Source organism: Tamandua tetradactyla, chromosome 15 (genome assembly GCF_023851605.1).
Source record: "Tamandua tetradactyla isolate mTamTet1 chromosome 15, mTamTet1.pri, whole genome shotgun sequence".
NCBI classification, from domain to species: Eukaryota; Metazoa; Chordata; class Mammalia; order Pilosa; family Myrmecophagidae; genus Tamandua; species Tamandua tetradactyla.
This window is the reverse complement of record NC_135341.1, coordinates 32,999,858-33,017,940: the sequence shown is the minus strand read 5'-3', so window position 1 is coordinate 33,017,940 and position 18,083 is coordinate 32,999,858. Positions and strand designations below refer to the sequence as shown.

Sequence of the window (18,083 nt, the reverse complement as noted above, 5' to 3'; positions counted from 1 at the left end):
CAGGTCTTTCAGTCATTCATAGAGAACACCTGCTCTACAGGTGCTGGCTGGGCAGAGTCACCATAGCACCTCTGCCATTGCACCAATCCCACAGCCCAGTCCAGGTGGCTGGTGCCCCAGAGGGGTGAGCTTGGGGTAGGAACCCTCCTTCGATCTGGCGTTGTCAGGGTGAGCCCCAGTGTGTCTGATGGAGCCCCCAAGGCTGCACCCTTATCTCAGCACTCTGGCCTGAGCCCCTCTGAGTGACGTGACCCTCACAAAGTGACTTGGCCTGAGACCCCCATCTGCCAGAGAGGCTCAACGCAGAGGCAGCCACACAGAGGCTGTGTTTGATATGCATGCAGGGAAGAGGATTTGTGTTTGATATGCACGTTGCTGGAGATCCCTCCTACCTTCTAGAAAGACTCAGCAAACACCCTCCACAGTTGGAGAGCTGAGCAAAGAATGTTTTCCCTGGTGATCTGGTTTGCTTCCTTTTAGCAAGGAAATGAGCTCATTTTCGGCTTTACCCTGGTTTCCAGGAAGCTCAGAGCAAAGCTTTGTTCTCAGTCACAGCAGCAGCTTCCCCCTCTGCCTTTGGTTTAACTATCCTCCTGCTGGCTCTTTTCTTTTATTCTTGAATTCATGCTTTTTGATCATCCTCTCTCTATACTTATTTATAAGCCATAGATAGAGCTTTTTTTTGGTAGTAGGTGGAGTGATACATTTTTTTTCAAGTTTCCTTTGTGCGGAAATTGGGTGGAATCTTCGAAATGCCTACACCTAGGGCACAGACAGGAGAGGAGATGCCCAACAACACAGGCTCTAGAGGTTAGGGACCTGCATCACCTCCACTAGAGACCCCGGAAATAGACCCTCACTTCCCTCTGGGGGCTGGGAGCCATGGCTCTGTCTCTCCTTTGTCTTTTCCATACTAGTTGCATTACCAATGGGCCAAGCACACAGGCCTGTGCCTGAGCACTGGTGAGAAAATCGGATGGTGCAATGCAAATGCCATTTCAACAGGACCCAAAAGCTTGCTGAGAAAGTCTTGGAGTTGATCCATAAACAGTCTCAAGCTTGGCCACTTTTTTTTTTATCAAACCTGATTTTCACAGACCAAGAGCCCACAAAGCTAACTGGCCCTCTGCTCCTGGAGAATGTTCCCCAGCCCTGGGCCCCCAGCTGGTGGCTGATGTGATATTTTAAATGGGTGGCAATCTCTCCAAGCCTGAGTTTCCCTGTTTGTACAATGAAAGGCCTGGGCTGAAAGCTCTCCCTGGGCCCTGCTGGCCACAGGCCCTTGAGGCTGACAGTCAAAGACTCTAAGATTCCGCAATGCTGAGGCCCTGGGATTTGGCCGGATGGAACCAGAGATGCCCCACTCCCTGGGCTCATCCTTCTTTATTTGTAACGAGCAGGAAGCCCTGCCCCATTGTGACCCAAGCCCCACGGGTAGCCTGTGGCTGCTTCTGCCAGACTTCGGTTGTTTCCGCTCTGGCCGCAAAGGCAGTGAGAGGGGGTGGGTGGGGGCACAGCTTCTCCCATCAGACCTACAGCTCCACACACCAGCAGGAAATCTCTTTTCCCGGGGGCCCCTCTTGATAATCCAGCTTGAGTGTTCTAGGATAGATAGACAGACAAACAAGCAGGTGATCAGCAGATTTTGGGTGTGGTGGGAAGAGAGGGAACTGCTGGGGACGGGAACATGGGGCGAGTGGATCCATGGGGCTTGTCTGGACTTCCCTCCAGCACAGGCCAACAAGGTCTGGTCACCCAAAGGATCACCAAGGGCACCCAGTTATGTGGTCTCCAGGGACTGGGGCTCTGAGGGTTTGGGGGTGGTGTTTCACGCTGCCCCAACCTGCCCTGGTGCTCTCTGGGCCGGTGTGTTTTCTGTGGGCCTGAGGTGACCATCCTCTGTGAGGTCACTGAGAGCTGGGGCAGACACGTCAGAGGCCTTAACCTTTCCTCTGAGCATCTGTAAGTTCCAGGGCCCGGAAAGGAGGGGCCTGCCGAGCCCATCCCTCACCCTCCCTGTCCCAGCCCTAGCGAGGGGCAGAGTCACCTGGAGGCGGAGTATTCATTCCCCTGAACTCTCAGCGTTCGCCTGCTGTCATCCTCTGCTGCCGAGGGTTCCCAGAGCAGGTTCTGGTAAAACTGGCCTGACGTACAAAGGAGAGGTCAGCAAGGGATGAAGAGAGGGAGGCCTGGGAGACGCAGAGATGAGAGGATGCCCCTGAGCAGCGTACCGAGGGTCCCGGCGACCTGGCTGGAGAAGCGGTCCGTGTCCTGCAGAAGGAGCCGGAGGCCTGCGCCAGGGCCCTCCCAGGCCAACAGGCCGATGGTCACTTTGCCTGGACCACTGAGCAGCAGGAGGCCAGCTTTGTTCATGGTCATCTTTAGGCTGTAGAAAAACCCAGCATCCTGAGCAGGGAGGTGGGGCGTGGGGAGGCCTACTTAGAATCTGGGCCAGAGCCTCAGCAGCCGGGGTGGAGCATGGGCTGGGGCTCCCCTCCTGTTCTCAGGAATTCACGGTACGGCCTTGGGCAAGAAGTTCCTTAAATCCTCTGGGCTTTGGCTTCCTCACCGGTAAAATGGGACCAATGTTAACCAGTTTGATTTCCAATTATCCCAGCGTTATTTATAAAATAGTGCTTCCTTTCCCTAAGACTTTCTTTAATTTGGTTTCTTATGAATTCGTTATATATATGTAGGGAGTTTCTCTGATACACCTACTTGGTCCCTCTTTGTTTTCACGGTGGCACCAGGCTCTGTTGTTGAATAGTGTTTAAGAATGGGGTTCAGTGTCTAGAAGAACAGGACCTCCTCATTCTGTGCCTTCCTTTTTGCCTTAAAGTGATCTTTGGAATCCTTGCTGGTTTGGCTTTCTTAGCCAAAAGTTAGACTCTTTAAGCACATTGAATAAAAACCCTGCTGGGTGCATGGGTGGTTCAGTGGCAGAATGCTTGCTTTCCATGCAGGAGACCTGGGTTTGATTCCTGAACCATGCACCCAAAACAAACAAACAGACAAACCAACCCTGCCTGGACTTTGGGGTTACTGTACGTGGCACTGCCCTGAACTTGCACCGTCCTGTTGACACAACTCACTCTAGAAGGTGTGGTCTGTCATTCTCTGTGTGTATCTTCTGTAGCTAATGAGAGACCAAGAAAACACTTATACTTCTTATCACCATGACTGGTAGGAATTCTTTATTCCCTTTTCTGGTTTGTACGCCCAATTTGTAGATCTCTGTATTCGTCTGATAACAGGAAACTTTAAGAGATGTGTTATGAAATTGAAAAGCTCAGGTGAGACCCTCAGATTGGAAGCGAGTCCCTGCTGAGGGGCCCTGTGAGTCAGCAGGGGACAGGGCTCTGACCCTCCGTGGCAGTGGCCTCAGCCCCTTTCAGGGCCTTCATGGCTTCCAGAGTCCAGAGCCACCTCTCTGGAAGGTTCTTCAGTGGGACAGCAACACCTCCCCACGGGGGTCACCATCCGCCTCCGTCACCCACCAGCTATCCAGGATTTGATGACATGACCTGTCATCTCCTCATTCAGACTTCAAAACTGTGCTAAGGATGAGAGCCACATCTTCCCCCAGAGATCAGTGCTTCCAAGGCTCTCATTATTTGCCCTCATTAACTCCCCATGTCAGACACCACCCTGAAGTGTGCCTGGTGGGCACTGCGCCATCTAATTGACACGGCAGCCCCCAAGGCCATTCTCTCATCAACCCTCCCCTCAAGCCCTCTGAGTGGGGCTGGGATGGTCACCCCTCCTTATTAGTGGAGACACCGAGGTGAGGAGGGGCTAAGTGACCTGCCACAGGCTACAAGGATTAGCAACAGACCTTGGTCCAAACCGTGCTGTCCTCTGCACGGGACTGTGACCGGCCTACTGCAGAGGACTCCCAGCCAGCCCTTCTGTCCCTAGGTTGTGGCCTCCAGCCACCTTGTCAGCACTGTGATTAGCCAACGTGGCCTGCGAGTCACCCACCTGCCAGGTGCCCCAGCCTGGGCCTTACCCAGGCATCACCAAGTATAGCGTCTCCTTCCATTTGTAAGCTGAGCTTCTTTGGTTCCGAATCATCACCACATGTTCAGGGAAGGCCTGGATCTCCACCTGGGGGTCCTTGAAGGCCACCTTGATCCATGAGAACTGATGCTTCTTCGCCTCATACTCGCCCGTCACCTCCACCCCTGAGAGGCCAGAACCAGAGAGGTCAGAGCTGTGGCCCCCCCAGGGGTGGGTGCTGACTTGAAGAGGAAGTGCTCCCTGATTATGTCCCCCAGGAGCCCTTCTTCACCAACTCACCTGCTCAGGAGGGGAACCCCAGGGCCAGAGCTCCCCTTCCTCAGGGGTCTGATTCCCACAATCTTTCCACTCAGCCCCTGGCTGCATATGGCTTTGGAAGGGCCCCCAGATGCTCTGTGATGCCACTCTTGGGTCCCCCTCAGAATGAAACCTCTGAGAAGGGAGGTCTTGTCTCGAGTCAATAACCTTCATAGCCTGGCACACCCTGCGATATGCCTGCCCTAGGCTAGATGCCATGGCCAAGACCAAGACAAGAATTGGTGGGACCCGCCCTCGGGGAGCAAGCAGAGCCCCAGCCTGGCGGGAGGCAGGAGTAAGTGGAGAACATATGGCCCCTGGGGGTAGAGAGGGGCTGTAGGTGTCTGCTGACCCTGAGCACTCTGCAGGTAGGCTGGGGCGTCTCTAAGGGATGAGTGTCCCTACATCCATCCTGCCACCTTGGCTCAACCAGCAAGGCCCTTCCCGGGGGAATCATGCCTGCCTCCCCAGACCTGTCCCCTCCTCCACCGTCTGCGGTCCCACCAACGTCTTTTGGGGCTCTGTGCTTCTGCAGGTGCTAATCCCTTCATTCTGGAATATCCCTACCCTTCCTCAGCCTGACCACTCCACACAGCGCCCCGGGGCTCAGGCCGCTCTGGCTGCCTCCTCAGGGCACCGTTACAGACCATGGGGCTGTGTGTCTCTCCACCCCTAGAAGCGGGAGTGCCTGGCTGGTGAGCCCGTACCCGGGCTGCCCTGGAGTGCTCAGGCTGCGCAGATCTGCATGCGGGGTGCCCAGAGGAAGGTCTTGTGCGGTGATGCGAGAGTGGGTGCAAGCGTCAGGGCACAGGGGTGAACGTGCCATGATGGGTGCCAGGCCCGTGGATGAGTACTGCACGTGCATCTCTGTGGGAAAGCATCAGGCTACCGCCTCTGGGTGCCCAGGAGGCTCCTGGGGTGGAAGACTGGGTGTGCATCCCTCACCTTGGTCAGGGTCCGAGAGCAGGTCCAGAGACTCCTGAGCATGCGCGACGTCCACACAGAGCTGGTCCACGCTCTGCCCGGGAAGCGTCAGGATGGCGTGAGGAGCCTGGGCAGGGGCTGGGACAGCAGGCACACAGGTCCTGGGGCAGGTAGAGCAGGCAGGGTTCGAGGGTAGGGAGGGGCTAAGGAGGCTGGGACTTACCTGGGAGTGAGGCTGTCCTGGTTGTTTCTGAAAGAAGGAAAAGTCTAGGCTTAGGCAGCCCCGAATGGGGGGAGTGGGCGGGGACTGGGGACGGGAGTGGCAGGGGGTGTGCACTTCAGCACGGAGAACCCCATAGGAATGTTTGTATGGCCCCCCCAGGGCTCTCCCTCCCAGGGTCTCCCTGGTACAGGGCAAGAAGCTATTCTAGAGGCTCTGGCCTAGGGAAGGGCACCTTTGAAATCCATATCCACGACATGATCAGGAGCTGAGAGCGCTGATGGTGGCGAAGCAGACATTAGAACAGGAAGAGCCAGAAACAGCAGGAGAGAAAGGTGATTTAGAATAGCCTGCACACCCTCCAGCAGTCAACACTGCCTGCCACCCACCAAGCCCCCGGCACACATCCCCGCCACACATGCCCCCAGCCTAGAAGAGTGCAGTAGGAGACTTCCAAACAGAGGAGCATGCTACTAGGGAGAGTGCTGAGGGGGCACAGTCTCTGCTGGCTCTGCTGGCTGTGCCTGAGTCCAGATTTGGGGATTAGAAACAGCTCAAGAGATCACTGTTGGCTTTGTGAATGGAGGAAGCCTTCCCTTTCTAGAAGGTTCCATCATGAGCCAGGCTCTAGAGTATAACAAACCTGTTAGTGAAAAAGAAAATCGGCCCCTTCATCTACCACGTTGTGATGGTCTGCCTTGGGGACAGAATACCTGAGGAGGCTGAGGTAGACAGTGCCTCTCTCTAAGCCAGGCGCCCACAACCCATGTCGGGGAAAGGTGCTTTAAGAGGTAAGGGAGAGCGGGAGTTGGCAAGGCTGGTCCAAAGAGCTCCATGGTGAGCAATCTTGACCCGTCCCCACCCCTCTGGGGCCCAGGGGCCCATCTGAACAAGTTGCAGGGGGAAAGCTGCTATGTCTGAGCATGTGGTTTGACAACCTAGGATTCCAGGGACAGCTGGAGGAGAGCACAGAGGACACAGCAAAGTGGCGAGTGGTGGATGGTGAGCAAGGAAGGCGAGGGTGACCCCTCGGAAAATGCTCCTTCCCACCCCAAACCCCCGCCACCTGGCCCCCCTCGGGAGATGACCCCAGATCAAACCCACCCACAGTGACTTGGTGCCACACCCCACGTGGCATCTTGGGTCTGCGTGCAGAGCTGCATCCCACACAGCTCCGCGGGGCACTTTCCGTCATCCTTGTGAGGATACTAAGGCCCTTAGAGAGTAAGAAAGTGGCTTACAGACTGATAAGTCTGGCGGCAACCATCTTCCGTCAAGATGGGGGAAGGAAGGCGGAGGAGCAGGAAGAGATGGTCCGTAGTATCTGGTCATCGTTGAAAGCTTGGCTAATTTCTTGTTAACTCCAACTTTTGGAAAAATTGACATAAGCAGAGTCATCTCTCAGGCAGTGTCGTGGGTCCCCACAGCCAGGGCTCTGGGCCCCCACCTCAGGGGAGGGATGTGGTGAGAGCAGCAGGCTCCCCTCCTCACACCCAGCCCCTCTGGGGTCCTCCTTTCCTGCAGCTGGAACAACTCCTACCCCCTGGGGTGTCTCGCCTCTCCCCTGGCAGGGGCCCTCAAGCTAACCTTGCCCACTCAGTCCTCTTCTCCTGGTAAGGACAGCATCTGCAGTTCTGCCTCCTGATCAGACACACCTGGACTTGAGCCCCAGCCCCTCCACCAGCCCGGTGAGCGCAGCAGGTCACTTTCCCTTCACAGCCAGGGCCTCGAGCCCATCTACGGCTGGGGCCAAGGTGCACCCACCTCCCCTGTCCCCACCCTTTCCTTTGCTACCTGTTCTTCTGGCCCCTTCATCTACCACGTAGTGACTTCTGAAGGCAGTGTGAGCTGGAAAGCAGAGAGACCTGGGCTTGTTTCTTGGATCTACCCTTCCTGGCACCCCCTGTTAGACAGGGACTGTGTCCCTAGCACCCAGGACAGGGCCTGAAACAGCCAATATCTGAACAGGTGACGAAGCACACCAGGGCATGGGCAGATGCTGCCCCTCCTGGAAGCGGGGCTAAGCTGGTGAGGCCTGGGGCTCAGATAGGACTGCAGAGCTAAGCTCTTGGAGGGCACAGGCCCCGCCAGCGAGCCCGTGCGGCCCGGAACCAGGCCCTGTGTAACCGAACCATCATCCAGGCCAGCTTTTGAGGATACTGGGCCCTCACCAAGTCCTGATGAGACGTCCTTATGTCTGTTTTCTGGATAAAACAAAGAGAGAGATGCCCTGTCAGGGTGGTGCTGATAAATTTGAAGCACTTATGTTTAATCTTGCTTCTCAATCCCAGAATTATGCAGGTGCAGTGAAGGGAGTAGGAGGCCTGGCCTTGGTTTCCTCATCAATGAGATGGGACAAGTCTCCTGGGGCTCCTGGGAGTCTGTGGGTGGCAGGGCTGGGTCTCGGTCGGGGATGCAGGGGATGGGCTGGGGAGGGTGCTGGGCAGAAACTCTGCCGTCAGGAGGCTAGGAGCTCAATCCCACACCCACCACCTTCCACGGGCTTCTCAGCAACTCGAGACTGTCCTTGGCCTTCAGGTTTGGTGACCACCATAGACGTAAGAGGGGTGACAAAGTTGTATTTGAGTGACAAGCACAGAGTTCGGTTCTTGAGGGCCTGCTGCCCGGCGTCTGGTGTGGAAACGCTGCAGGGGTAGGACAGGAGCTCAGCAGGCCCCTGGAGGCCTGGGCAGATGCCCCACTCCCCTCCAACCTCTGCTGGGAGGGACCCTCTGAGAGAGAGTTTGGAGCTCAGATACAATACCCAACCCCCCTCTCTGTCTGGAAGATGCCCCATGCCGGCTGGTGCCCGTGTCACCAGCGAAAGGCCTGGGAGGTACAAACCCCCATCGGCCCACCAGGGTCCAGGTCACTCACACTTGCTCCAGCAGTTGCTGGATGGTCAGGTATGCCCAGAGTCGTTCGATGAAGTTGTGGAAGATGTACTTGGGGCTCCGGAACTCCTCCTCTTTCTCTGCCACTTTGGACTCCGCTTGGAAGGTGAAATTCTGCTGATTCTGGAAAGAGGGCCCCCGCCAGGTCAGGAGCAGAGAGGACCTGACACCGACCCCTGCCCTGGCCCTTCCTAGCACTTCTGAGAAACCTGATTGAGCTGGGGCAGGTCATGCGTGGGCTACCAGGACTGCATCTCCTTCGAGTAGGGTGGGGCAGGGAGGGAGAACAGGGTGCAAGGAGTTCAGTCACAGAGCCCACAGGGATGGGGAGGTGGAGAGGAAAGGGAGAAAACTATCCCAGGTACAAAAGGGCCCGCACAGAACCAGGGGACCAGGGCAGGTAAGAAGGAAAAAGGACATACGGACGGGATCTGAACCCTGAGGCCAGGGCAGCGAAAGCAGGAAGAATTTACAGGTATAATACGAGGCAGAAAGCGGCCCGAGATAGAGCTCCAGCTCACTCCAGTGATGGGGAAACTGAGGACAGAGAGGGAAGGGTCTCTCCAAGTTCAGGCTAGAACTCAGGTGCCTCTCTCTGGGTTCCGGGCCCTGCCCTCCCCAGCGAGCGGCCCCCGCCCATGCCCTCAGCTGGGCCACCCGGTGCCGGGCAGTGAGGGGAGGCGTGGCCCGAGCGCGGTGTGGGCTGACTGCTCCCTTCCCTGCGGAGGGGCCTGTGGTCTTAGGCTGGGTCTGCCTGCAGCCTGGAAAACGGGGTCATGGGCAGAGCAATTCCAGCCTTCTCCCACCAGAGCTCCCCACTGGCAGCCAGGAGACCTTGTACAAGGTGGATCAGACCCCCCCCTCCAGCCACCCCCCCCCCCCCAAACCACGCTCCTCTGTTTCTCCCAGAGAGCTGGGCTTCCCAAAGCTTTGTCACATGCACAGGCTGCCCACAGGACATATGTGCCCTATCTACACATACAGCTACTTACTTGTTGTTCTACCTTAAATGAACTTTAAATAGACAAACACTTTTTACCTGGTCTTGTCCCAAAGACTATCTGTGAATTCTTAGGTTTGAGATTTGAGCTATATTTTCTAGAATACATAAATAAAAACATGTATTTATGAACTCCCCCAAATCACCCTGAATTCTGCATTTTGGGGAGCCCTGGCCTCCAGATTAATAGCAGCAGCACCTAACCCTGATGTAGTGTGCTTACTCTGAGTCAGATGGTAATCCCCACAGCAGTCTCAAGAGGTAGGTAGGTGACTCATCCCCAACTTCAGAGGAGGAAACTGGGGTGCAAGGGAGGTTAGCTGACTTGCCCAAGGTCTTACCTCTGAGAGGTGGCAGAGCTGGGTTGAAGCTGGGCTGGCCACAGGGCCTGCACTGATAGAACTCATGACTCCCTCTTCCAGGACAAGACCCCATGCCCACTTGCCTTGCCTGGTTTGCCAGCCTCCCTCTACATGCTGCACTCCTGCCGCAGTGGCCTGGAACAATTCTCCCTCATTCCACCACTGAGGCTCTGCTCACTTTCTACCCAGCCCTCAGTCTCAGGTGAGCCTCCTCCAGGAAACCCTTCCTGACCTCCAGACCAGGCCGGGGTCCCTGGTACTACTCTCCTGAATCCCTGGTGCCAGCTGCATCCCTGAGAGTGCCACAAGGGCAGGTTTCATCCACTACCTTATCTCCAGGGCCTGGAGAAGGACCTGGCGCATAGGGGGTGCTCATTCTTTGTGCGTGAGAATGACTCCCTGGGAGCACCAGTTCCTCAAAGGTGGTGGAGCCTGCCACCCCCTGGTCCCAGCTGCCTTCCCCTCCAGGATGGCTGGGCCACACTCACCACCTGTCCCCTGACTTTGGCGAAGAGCATGTCAGGGTCCCGCAGTTTCCCGGCCACCACTATCTCTGAGCCCTTGAAGAGGAGCCGGAATTTGTCCCGAGTGACCGTCTCCACAGCATTGCCGAGGTACTCGAAGGTCACCGCTGTCATCAGTGGGTTGGCCACTTCCTGGTAGAAGTCCTGCAGGGCGGGGGGTGTCACAAAGGCCAGCCGGGCTACCCGGCCTCCCTGCGCCCTCCCGCATTTCCGCAGCCCACCCGGGCGGTGCAGGCACCTGGAGCTGCAGGGCGGAGTCAGAGTCCTCGTAGATGCGCCGAGCCAGGCCACCGTTCTCCAGCCCCAGCTTCTCCAAGAAGGCATAGTTGACGTCAAAGCCGAAGCCCAGGCAGAAGAGGCTGTACTGGCCGCCTATGGCTTCCCGCACATTCTTCTGGATTTTCAAGGGGTTGGTCTCACCTGGACCCACAGGTTTGGGAAGGGGTTGGGACAGCAGGAACTTGCTAAAGGGATGTTTCTGGAATCCAAGAGCCAGAAGGGCCTCAGAGACCTCCGCCCACCACAGTCCCCCAGCAGGTGCGGGGCCGCCCACTCACCCACAGTGGGGTCGCCGTCGGTGAGCAGGATGAGGAGCGCGACGCCCCCGCTGGGCAGCAGCTCCTCCCGGTTGCTATTCTCCAGCAGCTTCACAGCCAGCAGCAGGGCCTCGTTGATGTTGGTCCCTGAGGGTCACGCGCTGTGAAGATGGTGCCCCACCGCCGCGCCCGGCAGGCCCCACCCCGCGAGGCCACAGAGATGCTCACCCCCCTGGGCCAGGATGCGTGCGGCGAAGCTCTTGGCCTCCTTCACATTGTCGGCCGAGGCAGGCAACAGCGCGGGCTTCCACTGGGTGGCTTCACTGTTGAAGATGATGAGGTTGAACTGGTCTCTGGGGCTGAGGTCATCCAGGATCTTGATTAAGGCTTCCCGGGTCTGGCCAGCAGGATAGGAGATGGGGCGGATGGCTCAGCAGAGCCTCCCTGAGGGCGCGCGTGCCTTCAGGCTGGCATCCCTGGGTGGCTCCATACTCCAGCCTCTGCCCCCCTGGGTCTGGGGTGGGAGGGACCAGGGAGATGGAAGAGGGAGAGCCTGTCTGCTGGATGGAGCTGGGTGGCATGAGGAGCCTGGGAGTTTCCAGGGTCCCGCTCTGGCCCCTGGGACCCACCTGCTGGATTTTCTTGCCGCTCATGGAGCCGCTAACATCAATGACAAAGATCACACTCTTGGGCATTGTTGGCAGGCCCTCGGGGGCAAAGTAGTGCACAAAGTAGCCGTTCTCGATCTGCAGCCAGATCAAGATGGTACCCAGGTGGTCAGGGTGGCAGCCCCTGCCCCACCTCCCCGTCCTCTTCCACCTCTGGGGCTCCAAGCGCCCTAGGCTCTCCTCATTCCAGCCCCACCCATCTCCCTCCCCACCACTGACACCCCCACAACTTCGCCATCTTTCAGGGCTCATCTAGCCCTTCTCTCACAGGAAGCCTTTCTAGGTCACACACAATCTGCTGGGACTTTCCCCTCATTTTATCTCCTATTTGTTTCACTATTTGAGGCAGCTTACCCCAAGAGGCAAGACATCATAAAATTGAGATCCAGCAAAAGAGTGAAGAATCCAAAAGCAAGGAGTAAAGGGGCAATGTAATGAGGCTAGCAACTTGTGGGAACGAAGCTACTACAACTGAGCATAAAACCGAGCTCTGAGCCCCCTGGCAGAAAAGGCAAAGAGGGATATCCTGCAGAGCAGCTCTTCAGTAGACAAACATTTTCTGCCTCTGAAAGGGATCTGTTTTGTGGGCAGCACAAGTAATAAACTGCTTGTTTTCTGTTTACGTCTAATGCATACTGCTAAGTAGGGGAGGTCATCTTGCTTCTTTCAGAACACCTAAGCTAATGCCTTGAGGGTGGATGGATCTCTGGGTTGCACTACTGTGGCCTGGAGCAAACCCACATGAATGGAGCCTCCGGAGTGTGTCCGGTTCACATCATAGCGGATGATGAAGTTGCCATCCAGAACTGTTTCCTGCTGCTGTGAAGATTTTTGCTGCTGGGAGAGTGACGGCTTGAACCGGATGTGAGCCTGGAAAACCATCAGGGCTGAAGTCAGGAGGAGAGCCGAGGCCTCGCAGACAACGCTCCCCACCTCATTGGGACTCAAAGAAGTGAGAGTTCCAGCGTTGGTCTACATTCCTGGGCACTTCCTCGCAGGCTGAGCTGTCAGATGGATTGCCTCCATGTGGTGGAGGGGTGGGAGAGTGAATCTCCTGTGGCTGGAGCCCAGCAAGCAGAGGCTGGACTCAGGAGGCACATGCTGCAGCCATCTCCTCCTCCCCAGTGGCCCAGAACTCTCATATCAATCCATTCGCCAAATCCTCCCCTGACAGATATTAGAGTTCCTATCTGCACCCACCGTCCTTTTCTAGGCCTTGCCCTCCCCACATCTGCCAAATGACAGCACAGGTGCCAAGATCTCAGAGGTCCCTGCAGCTCCCAGAATGTCCCCATCCGGGAAGCCAGGCTCGTAGGGCTGGCGTCCTCGTACCCCGACCAGGCAGGCCTACCTTAGTCTTGTTCTGTGAGGTGGTGAGGGCGTCTACCAGCTGACTGGTCAGGAAGGTGCTCTCCGTCTCCAGAAAGCTGATGCCCTGAGGCTCGAAGATGTGAATGTCCATCTAGAGGCAGAGGTGTGGGCCACTGGGTCGGCCAGGACCCTGGGCTGGCCTCGCAGAGGCTGAGAGGGATGGGGGGACCGGCCCTCAGCAGAGCCTTCACGAAGGTTCCTGGGGAGAGGCAGCAGCAGGTACCTGGAAGTGCTGGACCAGCTGCTGAGGCCGGATTTTCAGCAGCAGCTCGTACGCCCCCAGGTGCCGCTGCAGCAGCTCTTCATACACCAGCTCGAAGGTGACCTTGGCAGCAGGGGCCACGGTGACCGACACCTGGAACTGCTCTGTCTTTCTCCCAGTGGCCCTGGGGGAGGAGGGCATCAGGCCTGCTCCTCCAGGCCAGGTGGGATAAGGCCACTGGAGGCGGGAGTGGGGCTAACGGGCTGGAAGGCCCCCCTCCCACCCGTGGGGTTCCCACGACAGCCCCCTTCATCTCACTTGACAAGGCCGGCGCTCTCTCCGCGGGCCACGGCGGCACTGTACTGCTCCTGGGCCGCCGCCTTCTCCTTGATGTTCCCAGGGTAGGTCACACCGTCGATGACCCTGGGGCAGGCGAGTGGCCAAGACCCCTGTGGGAGGGGGCTCACTCCCCTCCTGCCTCCTCCAGGGAGCTGCCCCAGGGTTTGATGTGCCTCTTGAGAGACACCACCTGTCTTTGCCAGACCCGTATTTACTATGCGCTGACTGCATACAAGGCCCTGTGCAGGCGCCGGGCGGGGGTGGGGGGACAGCCTGCGCAGAGGTCGGCGTGTCCATCTCCCCAGAGGCCGTGCGCAGCAGCGATGACCACAGGCCTTGTTGACAGGGCAGGGAGGGTGTTTGCCGAGGACGAGACAGGGCTGGGTTAAGCTCCTCCTCTCTCTGCCCTTTCAGGTTGGGCCCATATTTTAACTTGCTTCTCTGCCTCACGGATTGTCCCCATAAGAACCAGCTACACAGCAGCGAGGGCTTTCTGAGTCCTGCTCCTGCCCAGCTGCGTGTCCTGCTGTGTAGGACAGAGACTGAGGAGCAGGGAAAAGCGAGGCTTGTGGGTGGTGGGAGACCACGCCTGAAAAGGCTCTGACCCCTTCCCTACTGCTGTTTCCCGCTGTCCCCCTACTCAGGGCAGGGCGCTCTGCAGGGGCTTGGCATCTCGAGACACAGGCTTTGGGCAACTGATGGATGGGACTCCTACAGGGTGGACATGGTCCTACTGGCCATTCTTTGGGAGCTGAAAACAGGGCTGATCTGGCTGTTTCTCTGGGAAGGAAAATGACTCTTGGTAAGGTGAATATAGACATGTCAGGTAAACACATGCCTGATCTATCTGGGGGTGGCATGAAAGGGTGGGAGTATGTGCGGTGGGGTGAGAGGGGGGCAGGACCAAGCTGCCTTCCTCCCCTTCCCTGGCCTTCCTGGTTAGAATTTAACTCTGGGTCAGAGACGGACTGGCGAGTGGGCGGCAGGCCTCCTCCTCCTGGGAGGACAGTTCTCCAGCCCTCTGCTGCGGCTCCCGGCCAGGCCAGGCCTGCCCTCCACTTGCCTACCAGAGAACAGTGGTACCTGCCAGCCCCAGGCTCTCACCAGAAGTGGAGGGCCCAGAACCTGGCAACCTGCTGGCCTCGGCACCTGTGTTGGAGACGGGGTGCAGCCTGGGAGGCTCACGCTGCAAGGGGGCCCAGCAAGGCCCAGCCCCCTGTGTGAGGCCCAGCGGAGGGTGTAAGGTGGGGAGGGGGAGGAACAATCACAGGGACCCCTGGCCCTGTGCAGACTCTTCTAGGGACACATCTGGGGCCTCACTTGAGCTGCCCACTTCCTGCCCCACCCATCGTCCACCCTGAGTTTCTGGGGTCAACCTCCCTCTGGCCTGTCCTCAATCACAGTCTCCCTTATGGGCCAGGAACAGACAGGGAGTTCTCTTGACCTTAGTAAACATTGCAACACTGAATCGGGCAGGGGTGGGAGGAAGGCAGAGGACAAGGGGAGGATCAGCAGCAGCTTACAGAGTCCACAGAAACCCCAGGGCCTCCAATGGGGCCACTGACCCAGAGAGACGGGAAGAAATTAGTTTGGCTTAGAACTTCCAGTGACAAGGAGATCTTCCTCAAGGCTACATTCCATTGAGGGGTAGTCATGGGGGTTAGAAAGCTTTCAGTATTCTGAGCTGGAATCGGCTTTTTGGTCACTCCCTCCTACTCAGGTCTGGCTTCAGGGGGCCCCAAGTCTGCTCCTCGAAAGCAAAGACATAAAGGTGCTGTGGCTTCACGCCTGCCACCTGGGCCACACTCGGGGCCGAGGCATGGTTGGCTGAAGGGGTGGAGGGAGGGGGAGGGAAACATCTTCGAGTTGTATTAACTTCCTCGGTAGAGCCTCCAGCTCCCTGTACCGCCCTCAGGTGCGGGGCCTACTCCCAGGGCAGACATCCTGATACGTGTCACAGCACGCGAAGTCTGGTGGCAGTGGGAGAGGCAGTGCCCAGCGCCGGGGTGGGGAGGAGGAGGAGGGCAGGAAGGCACTTACATGGAGAAGTTGGTGATGAAGGCTTTCTTGGGTAGCTCCATCTGGAAGGTGGCCTCCCGCCTCGCGCCAGCCCTGTTGACCACCCGGCTGGTGATGACCGTGTGGGCAAATCGGGCTGAGACCCTGGAGTCCACGGTGAGGCTGTAGATGTCAATGCCATTCTAGACAGAGGGGGAGCGGGGCTGAGCTGGGGTGGTTGGAGCATTTCAATGTCACCCCAGCTTGGGGTAGCAAATGGGCCCTGATCCTGGTTCCATTCTAAGTCCTGACCCCTAACCCCAAATAAGCCTGTGACCAGGTCTTAGGCCAAGCCCAGTGGGACACTTAGTAAGTGAACATTCATCCCAAATGAGAGGCAGCTTTGTGCTTCATTCCCCACCCTATGGCGCCACGGGGCAGGGGCTACCTCTGTCGTGTTCTGTGGGTGCCCACAGTACCCTATGGGGAAGAACAAGTACACAGGGCTGGGGCGGGAGGTTTAGGCAGAGGTGACCATAGAGGGCCCTGATGGGGTCAGGGGTGCATACACAGTCTTAGCTCTGTCCAGTGAAAGGGCAGTGAACAAGTCCTTTGATTTCTGGAGACACTAACTTCCAAGGAAGTTAGTGTCCTTGGAAGAGCACTGACGGGGAGAGCAGCTCCAGTCAGTCTCTTACCAGGAGCCCACAGGAGCTGGAAGAATCTGGGGATAGACTAGGGTCCAGTCCCTAAGATGGCAAAGGGACTCTTCCATTTTGACCCTCTCTCACCTGCTGTCAGGGATTCAGGGACTTGGAACCCTGTGGGCCCTCACCAATTCCCCTGCCCCTCTCCGCAGGGCCCTCCCCCAGGCATCTGCTTTTTGCCCTCAGGCACCCATTTTCCCCGAGGTCAGGGTCCCCCAAGGAAGGACACATGCACACACATAGACCCTTACACACCTCTCGCCCGCCTTTGTCACACTGTGTACACACCTACTCTGTCCAGATGCCCACGGCGGCCTGCACACACTCAGTCTAGTGCAGGGCTGCGAGGTGAGCCAAGCGACTTGTTAACAAATGAGCCACACAACGACCCTCTGAAGAGGTTCTTTTATTACCCTGTTCTACAGATTTAGAAACTGAGACCTAGAAAGTGTAAGTAACTCACCCAGGGTCACAGCCAGAGAGAGCAGAGCTGGGAGCTGAGCCACAGCTGGCTTATGAAGCTGCCTTCACATCCACCATCCTTACCCACCCACCCTGCTGCCAGCTCAAGGAGCAGCTTGTTAAGTTGCATTTCCTCTTCTGTAAAATGGAAATAAGCAGATGGCCTCTTTTAAATGGGGGGATACATGCAAAGGCAGTGCCTGGTACATGGCCAGCACTCTCTCCTTGCGGCTCTCCCCCACTCTGCAGACACGGCCCCTTGTTCACCAGCTCACAGCACTTGTGCTCAGGCACACACACAGGTGTGTTTCACCTGTAGACACCTGTTACCTTTTCGGCACTGGTGGTCTGGAGGACAGCGAGCAGCAGGAGCAGGACCGGTGTGAGACCCCAGGTGTGGGCAGGAGCTCTGGTCTTCATTTTGGCTCTGGGGCCTGCCAGGCTGCTTCTGAACGTGAGAGGAAGCAGGGAAATGAATTAGTAACTTGCTTGCTGTCCCGCCCCTGCGGGGGCAGGTTCTGGGAAATTAGGATCTATAAGCCAAAAACATAGTGGCCCCAGATAAGTAGCCAAACTGCCAAGGTCCCATGGACCTTGGATGGAGATGGGAACACGTACCGAGGAAAGGCAGGCTCAGGTTGGCACTAGGTATTGGCCTTCCTTCAGAAAGGTCCAGAACCTTCCCAGGCTCCCCCTACTAGTTATTCCACCAAGCTCCTAGGGCTGGAGGACACAGCAAGCCGCAGTCTGCTTGCCACAAGTTCAGCCTGGGGTGAAATGGAGGATGGCCGAGAAGACCAGGGCTAGGGGTTGGGCTTGCAGGAGGAAGGGGGCCTTGGAAGCCAAGTTGGAGTGTGGCTGGGCAGTCGTGGGTCTTGAAGGCAATAAGAAGCCCTTGGAGGTGTCTGGGAGATCTGGTGGTGCCAAGGCAGGATAGTTGCTTCTTTCTTCTTGGGTGGTAACTACTAGGCCTAGGAACCCCATTCCCTCTCCTGCTGCTGTGTAGGCTCTGTGGGCCCAGCCAGCTCCAGCAAGCTCACCAAAACAGAGACCCACCACTGGGCAGCACAAACCAAGAGCCTTAAAGATGCCCAGACTCTGTGGCCAGAGGTCCTGCTCCTGGGAATTTATTAAGAGGAAAGTAACCAACAGAAGAAAAGCAACTTGCACAAAAAGAGCTCCTGAAGGAGGGGTTCGGATGTGGTGCCACACACTCAAATGGTCCATGCGGAGGACTGTTGTGCCAAGGGAGGCCATGAGCTGGGGCCCGAGTGAGAAAGGGCACCAAGGCAGTGCCATCGTCAGGAGCGGGTGTGACACTGCCACAGCTCAGACCAATGGGTGTACTGCCCAAGGGCCACAGGGAAGGACTGCAGGTGACTGTATTCAGTTTTCCCTTAATGAAGTTGAGTGCTGCTTTCAAAACAAGAGCAATAAAGCAATAAACATTTGGAGATCTGGGTGCAGTTGGTGCTGTTTTCTGGTGGCTCTGGGAAAGCCTGAGTCTGTGACCACAGATGGGGTAAAGATGCTTCACAGTAGTGTCGCCAGGTAGGTGC

At 57.2% G+C, this 18,083-nt stretch overlaps 1 protein-coding gene across 3 annotated transcripts; it reads right to left on the bottom strand.

Moving 5' to 3' along the window:
- Nucleotides 1–1,334: 1,334 nt before the first annotated feature.
- On the bottom strand, nucleotides 1,335–16,972 carry ITIH4 (inter-alpha-trypsin inhibitor heavy chain 4). 3 transcript variants are annotated; one of them, XM_077129005.1, is made up of 24 exons: nucleotides 16,855–16,972; nucleotides 15,398–15,558; nucleotides 13,337–13,441; nucleotides 13,040–13,202; nucleotides 12,797–12,907; nucleotides 12,187–12,315; nucleotides 11,407–11,523; nucleotides 11,006–11,174; nucleotides 10,799–10,924; nucleotides 10,480–10,661; nucleotides 10,206–10,385; nucleotides 8,339–8,478; nucleotides 7,952–8,106; nucleotides 7,633–7,665; nucleotides 7,256–7,309; nucleotides 7,049–7,102; nucleotides 6,703–6,828; nucleotides 5,697–5,738; nucleotides 5,465–5,491; nucleotides 5,263–5,379; nucleotides 4,010–4,184; nucleotides 2,232–2,386; nucleotides 2,048–2,144; nucleotides 1,335–1,602 (listed from the first exon to the last, which is right to left on the bottom strand). In XM_077129005.1, exons 1-24 carry the CDS (start codon nucleotides 16,942–16,944, stop codon nucleotides 1,533–1,535), a joined length of 2,778 nt encoding a protein of 925 aa, XP_076985120.1. In that variant the 5' UTR covers nucleotides 16,945–16,972; the 3' UTR covers nucleotides 1,335–1,532. The 3 variants fall into 3 exon arrangements, with proteins under 3 accessions (XP_076985120.1, XP_076985121.1, XP_076985122.1); XM_077129006.1 differs by lacking the exon at nucleotides 7,049–7,102; XM_077129007.1 differs by lacking the exons at nucleotides 7,049–7,102; nucleotides 7,256–7,309.
- Nucleotides 16,973–18,083: the final 1,111 nt, after the last annotated feature.